Raw genomic sequence first — 21124 nt, forward strand, 5'->3', positions numbered from 1 at the left:
AAAATACATGAAAGAAAGGCCATAAGCAGTCCAGATTGTAGAGACAGGCTTTTAAATGTAAAGTGAGGCCAAGAGTGGCAATATCTTTAAACATGACTGCTGCTTCTATTAGTAGTTTTGAAACATCATACAGCTCTTAAGTTTTGTGAGGGTGGAGGAAAGCATGTATTGAATTTGAATTTTGCTCTTGATGACCTCCAGTTGAAATCTGTCAATGTTCATCTTTTAGGCCTACATAAATCCAATGCTAATTGAACATATGTACTAGGGCATGTTGTCTTCAAGCTGGCATACTTTTTGTAGAAAATTGTGGAACATTTGTGCTGATTAGTATCTAGAAGTGTAATAAGTTCAAGACCTTAAAAACCAAACTTGGTTATTCAAGCCATGTGATGTGTAACAATAACTAATCAAATCCTATACAAGACCATGTATTAGTAAGTGCCTTTATATTGAATGTAATTGCTATATAAGTAGAGCTTTCCAGGTGATGAGATGTATTTAACATTTAAGACATTCAAGAACCCCATACTTCCAGTCAACTGTAAACCATAAATTGAAAACACTTTAAGACTCCAGCCCTGTGAACATGTATATGCAGGATTCAGTTAAAATGCAGAGTAATTCCTTGTCTTTTTTATTTATTTATTTGAATTATATGCACCCTTCCCCCACAAAGTATCAGGGTGGCTTACAATAAAAGACCAACTAACTTATAAAGACAGAAGAAAATAAAATATAAGGTATATAACAAGACAGACTACCCAAACAGTACCCTAACTTGACATTGCTTGCTAAGTAAACACTTGCCCAAATGGAAAGGTCTTGCAGCACTTCTAGAAGCCAAGCCTAGGTTGTATCAGACCAGCAATGGGGAGAGGAGTTCCAATGCAGAGGGGCTACTACAGAAGAACCTCCCATGTGGTTTTTACCAAGTGAACTTGGTGCACAGTTGGCACGTGCAGGAGGTTGTAGTTGATGACCTTAAGAACTGTGATCAACATAGGCAAGAAGGTGGCCCCTTAGTTATGTAGGGCCCAGACTGTTTAGGGCCTTATAGGTCAATATCGGTCCTCTGAATTGTTCCTGGAAAACAGTTGGGAGCCATGGCAGGCCCTGGCAACCCTCTCCCATAAGAAGGCATGTTGCTGCACTCTGCAAAGAAAGTCTCAGCCTTCTTAGCAAATGGAATTGGTGAAAGGCACTTCTCTGCAACCTGAGAATCCAGGTGCAGCAAATGATCCAGGAGCACCCCAAGTCTGCAAATCTGAGTGATAAGAGGAGACTGAACCCCATCAATGACATCCTTATTTTCCCTTCCCCCAAAGTCCTGGGATCTGCCCACCACCAGTCACTTCTTCCTTGTCTGTATTCAGCTTCAACTGATTCACCAGCATTCAGTCCCCAGCTGAAGCCAGGACCTGGGTTGGATGAAGGATGGGGAGGGAGAGAGATTCTCCCCCCCACTGATGGTATCTTATTCCAAATGTCCATCCTTGCCCAGCAGCCTCATATGTATTGAAGAAAAGGGGCAACAAGATGAAACCGTGGGGGATCAACCTGAAGAAGGGTACTTTGTTCCCTAAAGCTTGTCCAAAATCTCTGAACTATATAGCTGGCTCAATAATAGATCTCTCAAAAAACCCTTGTCTTTTACAAGTTTCCTGGACCATCATGTCAGCAACTCCAATCCTGCTTAGAACAGATAAATACTTGAGGACTGATTTACCATCCCGGAGATCTTGTACTGTTCCCTTTGAAATAACAAACAAAATACCTATCTGTTTCAGAGAAAGCAGAAGTACTGATACGACAGAATCTGGATACAGTCGAAGGCTACGATTGCTACTATTAAGGAAGATCTTATGTCAGGCGACTCAGTAGTTTCTAAAATTAGCCAAAGATTCCCAGTGTAGTATAGGTCACCTAGTCAACATTCCTACCCAGGTCACAACTGTTCTAAAATTTTACCCATTGTGCAACTTTAAAATACTAAGGAATGGGCTTCCAACATTTTCATTCAATCAAGCAAAATATCCCAGCATCTAATGAATTACTTTTAGAAAGGTCGCTGATGCCATCACTAATGAAATTAAATGTAATACTAGTGGCTTAAACCTATTGTAGGCCTTTCAGCAGCTATTAAACATTGCCTTATTGTAGCAATCTTCATTTGTTTTTGATTCTTGATTAATGGCATAGCCTGGTTTGCAGTTACATCAACAGCTTTAAAACTGAATAGGGATGCAGCCCAGTATGCAATTTGAAGTGCAGTTGGTGTGTTTTGCTTGGGAGAGGCACTTAATCTCATTGTTCAACTATCAGGTCCGTTTTCCTTGTTCTGTATGTATACCTTTGCTGTTTTGCTAGTGAATTAGGCAAGGAACCAGGTTTCTTAGGAACATCATCTAAGTTCTTGCATCTAAGCCATGTCAAATCTTGTAGAGTCATTCTACAAAGGAATGCATCTTGCATAAAGTCTCTTCTGTCCATCCCCACAGGCTACTGCCATATTTGCATCACAGTTGATACAAATTCTATTCCTTAACCAGGGGTATAGGTTGTAGCCATGTTGGTCTAAGGACATAGGCATAGGGCCTTGTCTGCCTATTCCATAACCAATGCAATACTTCCCTTCCCATCACGATCAAGAGTGTTGATACAGGCATCTTTTTAAGCCTTTTGCTTGGGTCATATTGTGTTGTTTTTTTGAAAACATACCTATATGCTCCCTCCCATGCTGCTGTCCCCACACTTGACAGGTTTCCTTTAGTTCTGCAATTGATTAACTCATTTTTAAACCACCCTTAAAAACCATATCCTGTGTCATGCTACCAAAAATTATCGGCTGCTGGTATGCCAAGATATTTGCATCGCTTTCACAGTCATAGATTCATAGATGTTAGGGTCGGAAGGGACCTCAATAGATCATCGAGTCCAACCGCCTGCATAGGCAGGAAAGAGAGCTGGGTCTAGATGACCCCAGCTAGATACTCATCTAACCTCCTCTTGAAGACCCCCAGGGTAGGGGAGAGCACCACCTCCCCTGGGAGCCCGTTCCAAACCCTGGCCACTCGAACTGTGAAGAAGTTCTTCCTAATGTCCAGTCTAAATCTGCTCTCTGCTAGCTTGTGGCCATTATTTCTTGTAAGTCCTTAATACTGTTTCTCATTTTCCTTTTATTCTGCCTAGGTGCCTATATTCATTTGCTCTCTCACTTAGATTTTAAGTTCTTGTTTTTGGTTTTCGTTTTTTTTTTATTTTTTAACATATATTCTGTAAGTCGTGTGTACCTTCGTTCTATGTTAGTGCAACAACAAGCACAATATGTTCAGGTTTATGACTAGGTCTTCTAGGTACTACAAAAATAGCAGTACAAAGTGACCTGAGGAAGCATCATGTGTGTTAATACCACTGACTTCATTTAAAAAAAAATTCTAGATAGTGTTGTGTCCAAGTAGACATTAAATGATATTGGAAACTTTAGAGGTTCTTTTTTTTCCCCAGCCAAAAAAAAAATAGGGAAAGTCAGCACAAATCTTTAATATGTGGGTGTTAAAAATATTATATAAGCTCACTGAGAAAAGGGTTCATCCTGTTCATTAGAATCAAAATCTCTTATTTTTTTTCAATTAATTATTTTACAAAAATTAAGGGGGTTCTTTTTTTTTAATTGATAGCCAAGATGTGTATGTTCTCCACTTCCTCTTCTCTCCTGAGGAGAAAAACCAAAATAAAAATTCCTTTCAAATTGAAACTTTTTTTTTAAATTGAAACTTCACATTTTTCTGCCAAGCCCCCTTACTAAAAAACAATATAATTATGTTCAGCAGTCTGGGCAAAGGAGAAGAAATGCATCAATTTTTTTTTCTTAAAAATAGTTTTCTTTAAAAAAATTAAAAACTCTTTAAAATGTTCCAATTTAAATCCTGACAAATTCGAGACAAAACCTCCACAATATCTTTCCCCTCTTTTTCACCAGATGTATAACACAATCTTATGGATTACAGGATTTAAAAATTTTCAACAAAGATCACAACTATTGATAATAATGAAAATAATTAATATGTCCACTTTCCACTACAGTTTGGAGCTTTCTGAATGATTGTTTCCATAACCAAAATGAGTGACATAGTCTGCTGAAATGTGTACTGAATTTGAGGGGATAATAAAAAGTACAGGTTCTATATGATCTTTACAAAGACATGCAATGCTTATAAATTGAACTGAAAGATGTTTAAGGGAGTTCCTGACATTACTGGCTGCTGATGCCGCTCTTGGAGTCTGTGAAAACCTGCCTTGATCTATTTAACAATCAAAAACAAGAAGGATACAGACAAAACTAAAAACATTTTCTGAAAAAGCATTTAAACATGAGTGACATCAACCATAAGAGACTGAAATATGGTGGGTGGGTAGACCTTAAGAGACAAGGAATGCATAGCAGTTAGTGTCAGATTCGTACCCCAAATCTGGTTGTGTAAGAGGCTTTCGCAACTTGTGTTTCTTGCACCAGAATATCTAAAATAACATTAACAACAGTAGTAGTAGTAATGGTCAGAAATTCCATACATAAATTAATGGGAGCTTGGTATTCATATCTGGCAACTGCAGCTTATGAGTATCTTTTAATACAAAGACAGATGTTGAAAAATAAGTTCTATATGACTTGAAATTTTATTCCTTGGACATTAAAACTGCATCCAAAGTAACAGGCTTATAAATAAATTACCAAGTAGTAAGAGTATATCAGTTGAGTAACTTAGATACATTGTTTACAAGACTTGTGGAGTTGTTTTTTGTTTTTGAGGGGTACAAAGTCACCAAGATTTATTTAGCTTAGTTCTGATATTTTTCCTTTTCAGTTCTTTCTTCAGTTCCTATATATTATATCCTCACAAACTGTATCTCCAGTTTAACAATTTATGAGTTTCTGCAAGGTTCTCCCATTTCCAGATCATTTGTGTTCATACCTAATAATCCTTTGTGTGTGAAATGCGTAAGGAGGAATTGTGTTCACTAGGTAGAGTGCGAGTCCTCACTATAAGTACTGTACCTTAAAATTGACAGAAAGTTGGAGAGTTGTAATTAGATTTGTGTCCTCTTAATGCTTTAATAAGAAAGTTGAGTTTTAAATTGTGGTGAGTTGCTAAATGTGAAAATGTATGTGCTGTAGCTTTTGCCTGAAACATGAACTTGATATTACTTATCTTTCCTGTTTTATGGAAATAGATCTTGGAAAAATTAAATGCTTTGGGAGCAATTCATACTACAATAAGAGATTGGTTTCCTCCTGCTTTATTTTTGTTAGCTGTAAACTTACTATTTCTCAATCAATTACAGAATTTTTGGGGGAAAATACCAATCTAGATGAGACCTGAAAAATCTCAATGGAAAAAAATTCCCCAGAATTTCATGTCATCCTTAAAAATCACAAGGGAGAACAGGGAACAATCTATTTCTTAGCACTACTAATTGCTTACACCAGAAAACTGTGCCTCCTGAAAATACCTTGCCTGCTCAAAAATAGAAGAGGGACTGAAATAAAGATTTGTCAGGTTCTGAAACATTTTCAGGAATAATCATGTTGTCACATCTGTCATGAATAAACTGCTCATTGCTTATAGGACAGTCATGCCATTTTTGGGCCAGGACTGGAGATCCCCAGGATGGAGATGGATTAAAACGGAAGATGGCTGGAAACGATGTGAATCTTTCGATCCAGCGCTTGAAGATGAGAAGGCCCAACTTAGTGATATCAGTCACGCTATGTAAGTTTCAAGAGAGAATGACCAGTATTATTCCACCAAGGAAGTCAGGGGAGAGGTGTATAGGAGGGGTTGTGCTCAAAGGTGTAATTGTGATTTCTAGTCACGGTGTCTTTTTTTTGTGCTATATGCATTTTTGCCTGAATGCAGTAGAAATACCTAACTGTAATCAGTTGCCTTGGACAAAAAGTGCTAATCAACATTTTGAAAATATTTTTTTTAATGTACATAGGACACTTAAAGTCACATGTAATATGACAAATGTAGTCAGTGTTGATGATTAAGGGTTAGTAATGCTTTTCCACTAATTTCAAAAAGGTCATATTATCCCTTATAATGTAGCTATAACAAAATGAGGGAGTTAGTAAAATTGTTATTTTCCTAAAAAAATAATCTCTAACCAACTCCAGTTTTTGGGATGTCCATTTGCCCAATGATTTCATAAAAATGTTTATAAACTATTCAGGTTTACTTATTGCATATTTTAGAAATAAACGGTGAATGAGTACCTGAGTGTGATTCAGGCATGTCAGGGCGGGACTGAAAAGACTTGTCAATGACACTTAAGAAAATTGAGCCATGTCTAGCAAGTGTAACAAGTGAAAGTTGGTTTTATCTTTGTCCTGACTCACAGTACTCGTGTGCATTAAGTCAAGAGCAGTGATCTTGTCTTGATAGTCATGGCCCATCCTAAGAGCCCTACAGGTCAAAATGCATTCACAGTGTTGTGAGAAGCTTGTGGAACAGTCATCTGCATATGTCTGGTTTTAGCTACTATCATTTGCACTTCTTATTAGTATCAAATTCACCCTTGGGTACCATCAATAACTTCCTCCCTGCCCCTGTTTTAGCACCCAGGTTGCCACATAATGCCTTTGATCTTTATGCTAAGTCCATTGATGTCTGTGGGAAGTCTTAAGTGCCAAAAATATACATCTTCCTTTGTAATTCTTAAAGTAAACCTGATTCATGTGTTAGCTAGCTTGATATTGGAATGGAATAATATTTTTGGCAGATTTTAGTAAACTTCTGTGATCTAAATCTTTTTGCAGTTCTTGTCTTGATTTATTCCTGTTTGGTTCCATCCCCTGAAAGGTATTGCTTGTGATATGAGTTAATATATCTTTTGTTAGACCAGCTTTTATGGGGGATGAGATGCTGGACAAGCTTTTGGATGCACATTTGCCCGTCCTTGAGTCCAGGAGAGAAGTGGATAGAGCCTAAGCTGAATACTAGCAAGAACAACTATGTTCATTTAGCCCCATAATATAAACAAATGTGGTCACTTTTGTGCGGGCCGTCTCCAGATCCCATCCTCGTCGCCATGTGCGGGTGGCGGGGAGCGATCCGGGCCCTTTTTCGCGCCGCGTGGGCTGTGGCCAGCAGCCCGGGCACGCTGGGTCGGAGAGAACAGGCGACACACTGGAATTAGGCACGGACGTGAAATGGTTGATTCAAGATTGTTTACTTACACCGAAGATGGTCGCAGCGTAGGCTGGACAGTTTCCCAGGCACAGCTCCGCTTAAATCCTCGTTTGAGGACTCAGACAATATTCGATCACTCCCACGGAGTTGTCGAGGCTCCGTGGATCCTTTTGTTCACTCACAGTTCACTCACACAAAGTTTGCTAGGCTCTTTGGGTCCTTTTTTTTTTGTGCGCAGGGAGAGGGATACGTCGAGGTTTGCGCTCGGTGACGGGGAGAGGCTAGAGGCTGATCAGACCCCTGTTGCCTGCTTTAAATGCACTGGGTCCAATAGGTTCCGCAGCGCTTAGAGATCTTCACACAGCATGAAGTCTCTTCCTTCTGGTGTTCGTGGAGTCCTCCCTTACGGGGGTTCTCCTCGGAGTTCTCCAACTTGGGCGGAAACCACCCAAGCCTTTTATACGGCTAGCAAGCCAATCACTAGCCGCCACGTGTGAATAATTTAACGCAAGCCAATAATGGGACTCGAATTAGAATACGAATGGCGGGAACTCTTTGCACCGAGCATTTCTGTGCTGCAAAGAAGAAATGCACCCTGCAAAGAAAGCTACAATTTGGTGGGAAAATAATTCAGTGGGCCAAAGCGCACACAAAAACAAAAATCACACCCTTTGGGTTGTGACAACTTTATAATGGGAATGGGAAGTACACCTGCAGAACAAAAAGAAAAGTTCTAAAATAAGACCTCATGCTCTGCAAGTCTTCCAACATATTTCTTATACCATCTGGTACACAATAGTAGTGCCAAAAAGTAATTGTGGAGGTCAATGCTCTGTGCTAGGAATATCAGCTGAACTCACTTAATAGCATGTCATGGAGGCATCTAATATTCATGTTGTTAGTTCCCCGAGATGTGATAATTTTCAAAAGAGCCTTCTCGTGGCTCTGAAGGGAATTAATAAGCAAATGGGTTGTCTTGGTGTATTCGTACCTCCATTCTGGAAATTTGCAAATCACAGCCGAAACTAAGAAACAAAAGTGAAGTGTATGCATGGTGGGATGTACATTATGATTTAAATTTGTATTGAGACTCAACTCGGTTGATGTTGCAGACTGTGCTCTCTTTCTGTTCTTTGTACTGATCTGCCACTGACATCTTGCTTTTTCACATAGTCTTGCTAGTGTGGGTGTTTTAACAAAAAAAGGGAAATGGGGTAAAAAAAAAAATTGGGGGGGAATAGCTTCGCTTATCCAGAACAGTGTTCCATTAAACCTCCCTCTTCATTCTTGAATTCAAATACTTTGTGAAAAAAATTATCTTGACTGCATCTTGAAAAATACCGTTGAAGAAAAAGTAGATTCTGTGTTCAAAATGTTACATAAATCTTATAAGGACTTTCTATTACTTGACTTAATGTGTATTTTGCAATTCATATCATACTTATTACAACTTTCTGTTTTTGTAAGCATGCATTAAAATTCTCAGGAACTTTGTTCTGCTTATCTTAATTGTATATTTATATCTCTCTGTTTCCAGTATTGATACTCATGACTTAAAAGCTTTGTGTTTTTAAGTTTTGTTTAAAGTTGAGAACACTTCCTAATAATGACAACAATGATGATAATACATATATTGAGATATCAAATTTTATAAAACATTATATTAATATAAAAATCAATCAGATAAAGATGACAAGCACCAGCGACAGTAGGACCCAGGGGGAGCCGGCAGCAGGACCTAGCAGCTGCAGCAGCAAGGCCTGCCCACCCCAACTGGAAGCCTCTGCCTGACAGGCTTCTGGCCTGTGACCCTGGGGCTGTGCCCTACCTCCTTGTGCCCAAGAGGGAAAATCAGATAAGAACGCAGGGAGGGGAGGGGGAAGAGGGAGGCAGCACCACCTGGTTCCTGGCTGCATTGCCAGAGTGCAGGACTCATCATGGGACCTCCTGTTTCTCAGCCAGGTCTGTGCGGTGTGAGCTGGGTTGGCTCCTGCGGCATCCTGTGGTTTTAGGCATGCAATTGGGGCATGGTCCCAGAGTGGCAAGTGGGGGACAGGGAAATAGCAGAAGGGCAGCAGTGACACATGGGGATGAGGGGGTGGGGAGTGGTGGTGAGTAGGCACTCAGGGCCTATCCCAGTGCCCTGGGGCCAGGGGGGGCAAGAGAGAGAGAGGGGAGACTGCCCCCCTCCTCCTCCACACATGCTATAGCCCTCCCCAGCCACCCGCCCCTGCGCGCACACAGTCCCCCACAAACCCCTTACCCACACACACACCCACATGCTCCCCCCCCACAATATACAAGAGTAAGACTGTATTTTGAGCTATTATACAATTACCTCTATGTATTCTATGAAAACACAAGTAAATTAGGACAGAAATATTTTTTGAAATTAAATGAATTCATGGATTTCATGGACGTTAGGTCTGGAAGGGACCTTGAAGATCATCATGTCCAGCTCCCTGTCCCAGGGGCAGGAAGTCAGCTAGGGTCAAAGGACCCCAGCAAGATAAGCATCAAAGCATTTCTTGAATAAGTCCATAGAAGATGCCTGCACCACATCTGGAGGGAGTCTGTTCTTTACTGTCTGAGGCCCCAATACCTGAAATTTTTTTCTTATATCCAGCCTAAACAGTCTTATATCTAGACTACAACGGAATGCATGTTTTAGTAGATCAAGGTGGGCATAATGCGGCCAGCAGACCAGATGTGGGCCCGCGGGACCCTAAACATTTAGAAAATTAATATATATCTGCCCCTGGCTACCTGTCATGCAGCCCTCAATGGCTTGTCAAAACTCAGTAAGCGGCCCTCTGCCCCATATAATTGAATGCCCCTGTAGTAGACGTTTGATTTTTAGAATATAATTTGGTATTTTTATGGTTCTGAAATGGCAAACCCTTGCTGAAAGGTGTACTTCCAGGTGCAAGGTAAGGGACTTTTGGTGGTCAGGGGTTAGGGGGTGGAACTTCTGGTCCCAAGATGGTGACTAGAGGGTGGGGCACCTGTCAAGGGGTGGGGTTACCCTTGCAGCCCTCAACAACCTGCCAAAACTCAGTGAGCAACTCTCCAGCTGAAATAATTGCTCCTCCTGCTCTAGATTGTCTTGAAGTTAGTCTTTGACTTGACTATATACAAAATGTTCTATGAAATTAGATATTGTATTCTCCAAAACCAGATTTTTAAAAAAAAATCTAAACTCATGATATTTCTTCAGTATTTGCATGCAGTAGAGAATGTCCATTTCAGGAGAACATCCCACCCCCTCTTCCCCTTCCCCCAGCAGCTGGCAACCAGGTGTTCTCCCATTGTCATGTTTATCTGTCGTCATGTTTATCTGTCTTCTCTGGACACCTCCTGGGTGTTGGGCATCTCATACCACCAAAGACTTTTGAGACAGATAATGCTAATCAAGATCCATCTTGTCTCTTTCTGCATATAGCTAGGCCTAGCATAGCATAACCCTTCATTCTCTGTGCACACAGTAAAGGTAAACCAAGTCACATAGTATTATACCAGCATTAACAGTTAACATAGGAATATTAAAATAAAACCCAGTCTATTGCTCTCTTATATAGAAGTTATCCATTGTCTTAAATTGCAGTAAGGGGAAATTTGAGCACTGAGACATCAATTCCATCTTTTTATAGGGTATGTTTAGGAAAGGAGGGAAACTGGAATTGTTTAGTCTTGGGACAGTTAAAGTTCATTAACCATTCACTTTTCAGTTCAGTTTGATCTTGTTTTGTTGCATACAAATAAAATCTAATTATTTCGGTATCTGAAAACTGCTATTCTTTTTACTGTACAGATAAAGCCTGGATGGAAGTACTGGTTACTTTTGGTCATCAGAATTCTCTTTATAAAAAGTTTGCCTTGGAAGTTAAAAAATATGTTTTTCTTGCATATTATTTAACAGATGTCCCTGAGCAAAACCAACCATTTAACTGTAAAATGAGCAGAAGTCTACAGAAACAATTTGAGGATTATTACTAGTCATCTACATTTTACTAGTTTGTTTTTTTTTTCTTCTTTTTTTTTTAAGAAAGCTGAGATGGATAAAATGGTTGCAGAACTGAGGCCCCTTACTCTTTGTGGTTAGTCACATAAATGCTGTGTGGTGCAATGGGTGCAGATTTTTTCCCACTTTCTTTAAGATACAGAAGTATTTGGAAATCTGATCTGGAGTATAATCTTTACAGTTCAAGAGAGAAACACCAGATGTGTTTGGCTGAACGCTAGTTGTAGTTTGTATCTGTAAATTAATCTTGTAGACTCATCTGGTATTGGATGTAAACATCTTTGGGGAGGAATTTTTGAAGAAACTACTGTCCTGTGGGAACCAGTGGAAAGTAGAGGTTGTATCGGAATATTTTCCAGGTAGTAACTGTGGATAAAGGTCTCCTATTTGCCATTTCAGGTAAAATGGGCTGCAGTGAATGTAGTGCTTACCACGTTGGTCTGTTTCCAGTGTGAACGTGTGGCAAGAACAGTGAAAGCTTCAGCATTTGGCAGTTTTCTGTGTTAGACTAAAAAGGCATTGGTAGTATTCCCTGCAGTCCATTTGTGTTGCTTTCTTTTAGTAAGACCTGGCATCCACAAAACAGAAAGAAGTCAGAGGACTTGATCCTGCTCTCAGCTAATGCTGTCAGAGGACAAAATGAATTTGCTGTAACACTGAGAAGCAGTCTGTGCTGGTGGAATATTTCCAGTTTTGTTGTATAGCTAGGTACTTAGATCTCCTGCTGCTTTCCAGCGGTAGCCAACAAGAGCTTAACAGGCTTTGGTTCTGTTTCACAGACCAGTCTCAGTTTGTTCTTGTGTAAAGCTTCTTTTAAGGGAGAAAACATGCATCTTAAAGGTAAGTTCACCTTTGTATTCTCCAAAGCTGCAAAAGGGGAAAATACTGAACAACTGAAATTAGGTTCTGATATTTTGAGGAAGGGCAAGGGGTATGTTGGTTGGTATCAGTGGTTCTATTTATGGAAAAAGAAGGGACAGCACCTGCCTCTACACATGGGTTTGCCCTGGCACCTGCTGATGCCTGCCCTGTCACTATTAGAGAAGCTATAGGGAAGGTCCTACAGTGGCCCATGGTCATCATTTTCTGTGCATGCTTCAGACTGACCTTTTGTGCACCTACAGATATTCAGGACCTCACTCTAACTCATGGTGCTTTACAAAAAGCACCATGAGTTAGAGCCTCCCCCACCACCCCCAATCAAACAGATAGTCTTGGAGGGGGTGGGTAGTCTACCTGCACTGGCCCTCGCCAGTGATGGGGGGAAGGGTGTGCTGCTAAATTGCCCCCCCCCCCCAGCTCTGGCCATTCAAAAACAACCAGCAGCTCTGTGCTGCTGTTCCCCCTCCTCCCCTGTTGACAGCTGTGGGGGTGGGCTGGCCTGGTGCTGCCATCCTAACCACAGGAACCACTGCTAGGAGCCACTGCTGTAAAGTCTTTCAGATGGTTTTATTCCTACCCTCCCACAGAGAACTGAATTAGGAGAGCACTGTTAAAACACCTCAACTTTCTGCAAAGGACGATCAAATTCTTTCACTTTGTTGCTGTAGAATATCAGAGGTTATGGAGCCCTAAACTGTACCAACAAATTAATCTTTTTCTTGGAATCTGTTGAATTTCTTTCTTTTTTTTTTTTTTTTTTACTATCCCACTTGTGAGCAGTACTTGAGAGTATTGATTAATCAATAGATGCATATAGATTGATTATATGTGAATATGATAGAAATGCTGTGTAGGCATGTAGTGGTGTGGCCTAACATTTAAAACAAAGCGGGCTTTTCCTGTGCTATATAGCTTCTTAAGGCTTGTCAATTTAGAAAATATCAGTTAATTATAACTTGTTTCTCAGATCAACAGTAGCCGGGAGTTCCTTAGAATGTTTCTCAGCTTCTAGAAGTAGAATTGTGAATTACTGTTTGGCAGTCTTTCAATTTCTTCGTTATACACTGTGAGAAGTAGCATTGTACACTGCAAAGGAAATCCCTATTACCCAGTCCCGTTTCCCTAGTTGTTATTGGGACCCTTTATGCTCCATGTTGGTAAGAAATAGATTGGGCTCCTAGTGCCCATCTGGTAGAGTGATGACATTATACTTGTGGGCAGGTATGGGAAGGAGATGTCAAGGTGTTTGTGTGTGGTTGGTATGACAGTGGATGTGCAGGAACAAATGAAAGCCCTTTAGCCTGGCTAATGCTTTTGGGAAGAAGACAAGATTTGAGCTTTCTGGGAATGGATTAACTGATTTAAACACAGCACTTGCTATCCATGCTTGAATCAGCCCCCATCTATTGATTTGAGAAAGCCTTCTCCTGTTAAGTCTGTGTTTGGTATTGCATGCATGTATTGGCTGAGCAAAACAGGAATGTACACATCCACACTCCTCTCATGTATCTACATTACATTTAAGGATCCTCAGTGTCTACTATCACATTTAAGGTTAATAACTGAACTAAAATTAATAATATGTAGGTGAAGCTGAGGCAAGCAGAAGTCAGTAATGGCTGTGACTAAATTGGATTAGCTTATTTGTGTCTAAAGAGTTTAAAAGTTTAAAATAAAATGGATTCATCCAATATTTTACATCATATTAATATTATGATATGGTAGTTATGTCAGTTACCAGCTCTTTTTCTCCAGACTATTACTATTTCACAAGAAATCTACCACATTCAGATGTTGCCTTGTCAGTAAATACAGAGCATATTCTAAGTTATATATTTGGTTCTTGTTTTTTTTAGTAACTGCTGCAAATTGAAGGAATTGTATGGCCTTTCGTGAGGTATGGATTTTGGTATGAGCTCTCCCTATGCCTTCTACAGACATTCAGTTTCTCCTGGGAGAGTTGCTGCTCTCCCAGGAGAAATCTGAGTGTACAGATGCTCAAGTTTTTTCACCCACAATAAAAATAGCTACTCCAAGAGAAAAACAACAGGGTAAAAAACTAGGGATGAACCATTCTCAGCAGAGAGTTTCTCCTTGGGCAGTGAATGTCTGTACATGCCATGCACTTCTCTCAGAAGAAAGCATAGTTTGGCAGCATTCCCCATCAAGAATGTTTCTCCCTGGACTCTGTTGCTCCAACAGGGAATGGGACGTGCCCCCTTCACAATCCCCACATTGTGCTGCGGGGAAACACAGACTGACCATGAGCAGTCTAGGTCAGCCAATTGGGGCTACATTATGCACTGCTGCCATCTGTCACTAGACAGACTCATGGAGCCTACAGAGCATGCCTAGATGTATGCTGAGACTGAAGTTTCCCTTTGTAAAATAATGTTAAGCCTTTGTTTAGGTAATATTATCAGTAATATCCAACAGGCTTGTTAAATCTTATTGAATTTGCTTTTTTAAAAAGTCTCAGCATATTACAATAGATCTATGTTAAATGCATCAAAATGGTATCTTGAGCACTTGGATCCAAATATAAGAGTATACATTAGGTTACTATACACATTTTAGATCAGTATTTTGTTTTCTGCATTAAACAGACCAAGTTACTTTTTTTTGCAAGATTAAAAAAAAAAAAAAACGCCCACAAAACTTGGAGTGCTTGAACCAGAATAGCCTGGCAGTGTTTCTCCCCTAATATTCATATTAACTATTCTTTCATTTTTGGTGAAGAAAAATAAATCAGTCATAATTTTCAGAACCTAGAACTTCATTCAGTTATTATTGAATATTTTAGACTTTTCTAAATATGTAGGTTGACTTTAGTTGGATTTCCCTTCACTTTTGTGAATGTCTCCATGCAGACATTTCCCTAGCATAGTAGTGAATTGTTTTTTGATTTTCAGGCCCTTTATGTAAAGGATGTTCCCATTTTACAGCAGCTCTTCTGTTTTACACCTTAGCTAGCTGCCACATTATGAAAGAAATCAAGTCACTCTTTGAAAGTGCTTCACTAACACATCCATTTCCTACTGCAGCCCAACTATGGCATTTAAAAAATGTTTCTTCATATTTCTTCATGTTTCACATATTGAGGATAATTATACTTCTAATTCTCCTTAAGAAACAAAGATAAGGAAGTCCTCGAGTATACTTATGCTGTCCTCACTGTACTCATGGTTGTCTAAAACAGATAGGGTTGTGATCTTCATTTGCTAATTTCTGCTGTAACCAATAGCTCTTTGAGAAAACTACTCACCAGAAATGATGTTGCAGTGCTGCTGGCTTAGGGACAGAAAATTGGGATTTTTTTTGAGCTTCCTGGTTTTTGTCACAAAAGTGTGTGTTGTCTTTTAAGCAACCAGAATTTTCATTTGGATGTTTTGCAGAAGTCCCGAAAATGGTCCATCAACCAGTATGTAATAATGATTTATAGAGTTAGCTGATTATATTAGTTCTTCCTAAATTAAATTAAATTAAAATAAGTCTTTTTCTTTTATAAATTTCCTGGGCAAATAATGCTTTTCTTGGACCTCAGGCTAACTACACAAGCATGAATTTAAGCAATGGTGATCAAAAGCAAAATTTCTTCACAATTAAGGAAGTGGTACTCCTACTCCCTGGAAGGGAAAAGTTTGGAAATTCCTGTTACAGGATGTAGGGAATTCTTCTTTAAAAAGGGGTGGATGTCCAGTTGATCATCATCTTGCAGTACAGCAGTGTATTTACAACAAGATGCAAATGTTTAACCATTAGATGGATCTTTAGCTATACTTGTGTGTGTTTTAATTTCAGCATCTTAACAGTTGATGATGAAGACATATGCAATACTGAAGATTGTGAATTTGCAGCCAAGAAAAGGAAAAAAGACCACTTTAGGAATAACGCAAACTCACAATGTAAGACTAGATTGCTTTTTACTTTTATGGAACATCTTCCAAACCTACTAAAGTACCTAAGTATCACTATAAAACCCACTTATATGGACGTAACTTACTAACATTTGTACTTGTACAAAAATTCACTTTAGATACATGAAAGATACAACTTTTCTAAACTTTTATTTTATTAATCATGTGTCATCAGATATTGATGGAGCCAAAGAAAATGCATTTAGGATTTTATGATTATTCATGAAATGGCACTTCTAATAATCTCAAGGCAACCCGCATGCCAAATTTCTAAAGTACAATTAATGGAGGTTATAGGACCTTTTGTTTGTTTGTTTGTTTGTTTGTTTTTAAAAGTTGGGGGGGACCACCAGCAAAATAGTTCAGGTTTGGTTGTGATAATAGTGCAGGCATCCCTATTTACTTGACTCTGTTTTCAAACAGCACAGCTTTACATGGCAACTTGTCAAACCTGAAGACACAGGGCTCCTATACATGGAAATCCAGCATGTCGGAGCAGCCTTGATTAATCCAGCAGCCTTTTGCGTCATGTGTACCAGCATTGCCGTGTCTCTCTGCACTGAAAAAATGGCAATGAGGCGCTTTGAAATGAAACACATTCAATAAGCTTTAGTTCAAAGTGCCCGCCCACCATTTTTTTCAGTACGAGGACATGTGGTGACGCTGATACACATGCACAGGCACTTTTAATTAGTGCAGCTCACTAATTAAAGTGCCCGCTGCCACGTCCCACAGCACATGTAAAAATGCCTTAAATGTCTGTCTACTTACCCTGACCTGTTAGAGCAGGGGTTGTCAACTGTGGTACGCATATCCCCAGGGGTACTTAGAAAGATTGTAGGGGGTATAAGCAGGTGGGCAGGGATGGAGTGCACCCCAGGGCACAGCAGCGGCATCTCCCCTGGCACGTTCACCTCTTACCCAAGGAAGGGGAAGGAGGAGGGACACGCTGAGTGCCGCTGGTCCCACGCAGCACACCGTGGCGCCTCCCCACCTCCCACCACAGCTTGCTGTTCTGATTGGCTGCTACCCCCTTACAGCAGAACTGTGAGGGTGTGAATGGCAGTGGGAGGCGGTGTTTTGTACCCATCCCTGGCAGTGAGCCATTGGTCAGGTTCCAGGCTCGCCAGCAGCCTGCAGAGCTGTGACCAGCCATGGGAAAGCGGCGTGGCATGCGGCCAAGCAGTGTGGTGGTGGCAGTGGCTGCTGTGTGTGAGCTGCCCCCCACATTCAGCCCCCTCCTCCCAGCACTGTTGCTAGACGCACCCCTGGGAGGGCATGGGGAGTGCGTGCTCCCAGATCAGCACACAGGGCAGGGCAGGCTGTGGGCTGCTGCGGGCTGGTGCTGGGGCAGTGCCAGACTGTTCCTGGTGGGGGTGTTCGGCCGAACTGTGCTGGGAGGGGGTTGAAGGAGCTAAGGTGAATTTTGAGATGGCTACAGCCCCCACCCTGTAGCCCTGCTTCCAGTGCCACTGCTGCCTGCCCCACCCCCCGTGCAGATCTAGGGGGCACACACATCCTCCATGTCCTCACAGAGGTGAATGATTCGCCCCTGCTCCATCCCCTCCTGCACTGAGGGGCTCATGATCCCCATCCCCACTCCCTCCCTCACCACAGTGTGGGGCAGATTGAGGCTCCCGTGGTGAGGGAGAGAACAAGGCAGGAGCAGGGACAGGTGAGTGGGGCCCCAGCCGGCCCAGGTGTTGGGACAAGTGGAGGCCCGGCGGGGGCAACCCTAGGCTTCCATTGTCCCACCACCCGGCCCATCCAGGACCCCACTCAGCCCAGCCCCTGCTTCTACCTGTGCCCCACTCCCTCCCTCACTTGGGGGGCCTTGATCTGCCCGCCCCCCTGTCCCCTCCCCTTGCCCCTTTCCCCACGGACTTACTTGCTGGAGCGCGGGAGGGGAGGAAGCAAGCACTCTGCCTGCCCCAGCCCCACTCCATCCCTCACTGTGGGGGCCTCGATCTACCCCACTTTTAAAAACAAGAAAAAAATATAAAAGGGTACATGAGCTGAAACTTTGAGACCAAAGGGGGTACATTTGTTAAAAAAAGGTTGAAAACCCCTGTGTTAGATGACTTTGTTCACTTCACTTCCCTTCAGTTTCAGAGCTGAATATGTTGGCTAGTCAAGGATGAAATGGATCTGGAGAGCAGGCCTACAGGTGGAGGATACTATTGCTTAGAACCCTTTAGGAACAGAGGAAGAACACTGAACACTAGGGAGATATAGAAAGCTCCTGGTTGAGGGCACAGCACAGCAGAAGACAAGGGGCATTTGTACACGTGCATGCACCACAGCAGCTGGCACTTTGAAAAGCACCCAGTGCTGCGGCACTTACAGTTATATAAGCAGCAAAATGCATGTCAGTACTGAGAAAATGGCAGCGGTGTGCTTTTGAACTAAAACACATCGGAAGCACTTCAGTTCAAAAGTGCACTGCCACCATTTTCCACCCGCTGACGCTCATTTTGCTGCTTATATAACTTCATGTGGCACAGTGCAGTTCACATCAGCTACCGTGCAGAGCAGACTTAATTAATTGAGTCTGCTCTGAAGCAGCGGATCTCCAGTGTGTCACGGGACAAAAAGGTACGCGTGTAAATGCCATGAAGACCTAGAGTCTTCCTATACCTGCAGAGCATATGAACTGAAAGAGGTAGGAGCCCTGTAGGGAAGGTGGCAATGATGCATGCATACAGGGATGCAATTTGGATCGTACCAGGAACCCTAAAATTAGCATTCCCTTCTTCTGAGTATTTGATTTCGCAGGCTAAAAGTGTGTTTTTTTTGTTATTGAGTCTACTAGATAATTCACATAAGCATTTGTAAAGAAAAATTTACCCCCAGCCTCCTCTCCCTGTTTCATGCCTTTGTTAGCTGCCTTCAATCAAAACTTCTTTGATGCAGATAAGAATTTAACAAGTTAAATTTTATCAGGAGTGATCATTTGTTTAACTTTGTCTTTAATAAATATAGCCAATATGATGAAAGTTAAAACTGTTACTTGTATTTGATTTTGTTTTAGGTTTTTATCGTGAAAAATGGATTTATGTTCATAAAGAGAGCACCAGAGAAGTAAGTGTCCTATGCCATGCATCTAGTCTTGCAGGTCTTATATATACTTGAACACTACACATAATAAGTAGTACATTGAGGGTTTTGTTTTCACTGCATGCTAATTGTGTCTTAGTCCTGGCTTTCCATCTCTAAGAAGATGCACACCACAAAGCAAGGAAGTCCATGATCTGAGCCTATGGGCAGGATACAATATGGCTTTTAATGCATGTTATACAGATTTAATGCTGTAAACATGCTGTCATGAGTAGCTGTTGCTGCATAAGGCCACTGGGCAGCCATGCTTGTCTGTTACCTTTCTATATACTTGTTCTACTTGTGCCCTGACCTCTTATTGGAGGTCTGTTTTTTATCCATTTGTTCAATACCCATAGTCCTGATTTGATTGCAGTTTGTGCAGCTTTACCTGCCTCCAGTATTTGAAGCAGCAGAACAGTTGTCCTAAGAACATGTGTATTTGTATGCAACCACATGGCTGTAGAGAGATGCTAGAATCTTATACAGCTGAAGCAAGAAAACTCTGATTATAAGGCTACAAAGAGGAACACTGAATTCGGTGAAAGCACATATAAGCAGCTCCTGGCTGATTGTGTGATTCTTGTATAATTTTCAAATCTCATCAGTAAAGGTACAAGATAAATGGACTAAAACTGAGCTACTGGAATACCAAAAGTAGAACATTTTTTGATTTGTGCATGACATCCTGTCCCTTTGGGGCTCACTGCTTCCATTTCTTCCTGTTTCAGCAAGGGTTCATGTGTGAAGCTGAGAGAAGTGTGGGTTTGGACATATCTATGAAGATTCAGTCCTGCCCTCCCATTGAACACAGCCATTGAGGTTGGGGGGAAAGGTGGGTTGACTCTAGCTAGGGAAACCATCTTGATTCTGACAGAAACTCATCCTCTGACCTAGGTAAAGCACTGTGCAGTATTTTCCCACACTGAAGAAGCAGTGAAAGATTTGGCACCTTAGACTAGTATGACAGGAGCTACCACTTTTTTTATAAATAGCTTATTATAAAATACCTGAGCAGATTCTTTACCCCAATCCTAGCTTCAGCTTCTTTTGCTCCTGGATACAGTTTCATTACACTTGTCCACACTGATCCTATTCCCTTACTCTCCTTATCATGCCACTCAATATGATGGACAAGTGAAAAGAAAACACATGCTGGCACTTTGTGGATGAATACAGTAGGTTTTTAAAATAAAAAGTATTTAATGTAAACAAAGTTAAGATTTGTGGTTGTATTCTGACTAAACTGAATGCCTATGTCTAAAGGCGCTGATTACCATACTTGACAACTTGCATTTTAAGATTTGTGTAGGGTCTTCTGCTGCAGAAATTGGTTTACTGCTCATCCCATCTTCATTTGTGTCTGGAAAGCAATAAAATAATTTTCATTTGGTATGAAAACAAAGACTGCCTATACATGTACTGCTCCACATTCTCACAGAATGCTCCAATGCGGCCTCACCCTCACACGTATACGCCTCTGCACATTTAAAAATGGCTGCAGGGGTGCTTTACACTTCATCAAATGAGGTTTAGGTAAAGCAACTGTGGCCATTTTTAATGCACAGGAGCTTAATACATGTGACAATGAGGCATTTTAGTTAAAGCAGCTCTCTGGGAACCATTTTTTAATTAAAAAATCCCCACCCACCCCTGAATATGTGTATAGGCAGCCTAAGTGTTCTCTAAGACTCCTTGGTAAAGCACAGTGATTTTGCCATCACTGTAATGTGCCTCATCTGATAACTTGTTAGGTTGACCTCTGTCACAAGACACTGAGAGAGGTTTTTTAATTATTATTTATTTATTTTTACTTAGCATGAAACAACAGTTCTTTTGCTAATCTCTTTATTTCCTGGTATCGGAAGCAGCACGACCTCTTGTAGCCTGTAAAAGAGGCAATATAATGCCAGCTACTGTTGTGTTTTCTAGCCTCCTTCCCCATCAAAAAGTGATATGGCTAGCTAGAATTATTCTGTACTTCTTCTGAGTTCTTTGTGAGAAGTTCTCAGCAG

General features: G+C 41.0%; 1 protein-coding gene across 3 annotated transcripts in view; it reads left to right on the forward strand.

Annotated features, from left to right (window-relative positions):
• The first annotated feature begins 5603 nt into the window (after positions 1-5603).
• The window catches only part of FBXO25 (F-box protein 25), a 65051-nt gene continuing 49530 nt past the window's right edge, over positions 5604-21124 (forward strand). For 2 of the 3 annotated variants that reach the window (XM_006026314.2, XM_006026315.2), the window contains exons 1-3: positions 5604-5771; positions 15898-16001; positions 19045-19094. In XM_006026314.2, coding sequence (XP_006026376.1) covers positions 5635-5771; positions 15898-16001; positions 19045-19094 — 291 coding nt within the window. In that variant the 5' untranslated portion in view covers positions 5604-5634. Of the gene's footprint in view, positions 5772-15897; positions 16002-19044; positions 19095-21124 lie in introns of those variants that run through there. The other variant, XM_014521161.1, reaches the window with a different exon arrangement.

Source organism: Alligator sinensis, unplaced genomic scaffold, assembly GCF_000455745.1.
Source record: "Alligator sinensis unplaced genomic scaffold, ASM45574v1 scaffold244_2, whole genome shotgun sequence".
Taxonomy (NCBI): Eukaryota; Metazoa; Chordata; order Crocodylia; family Alligatoridae; genus Alligator; species Alligator sinensis.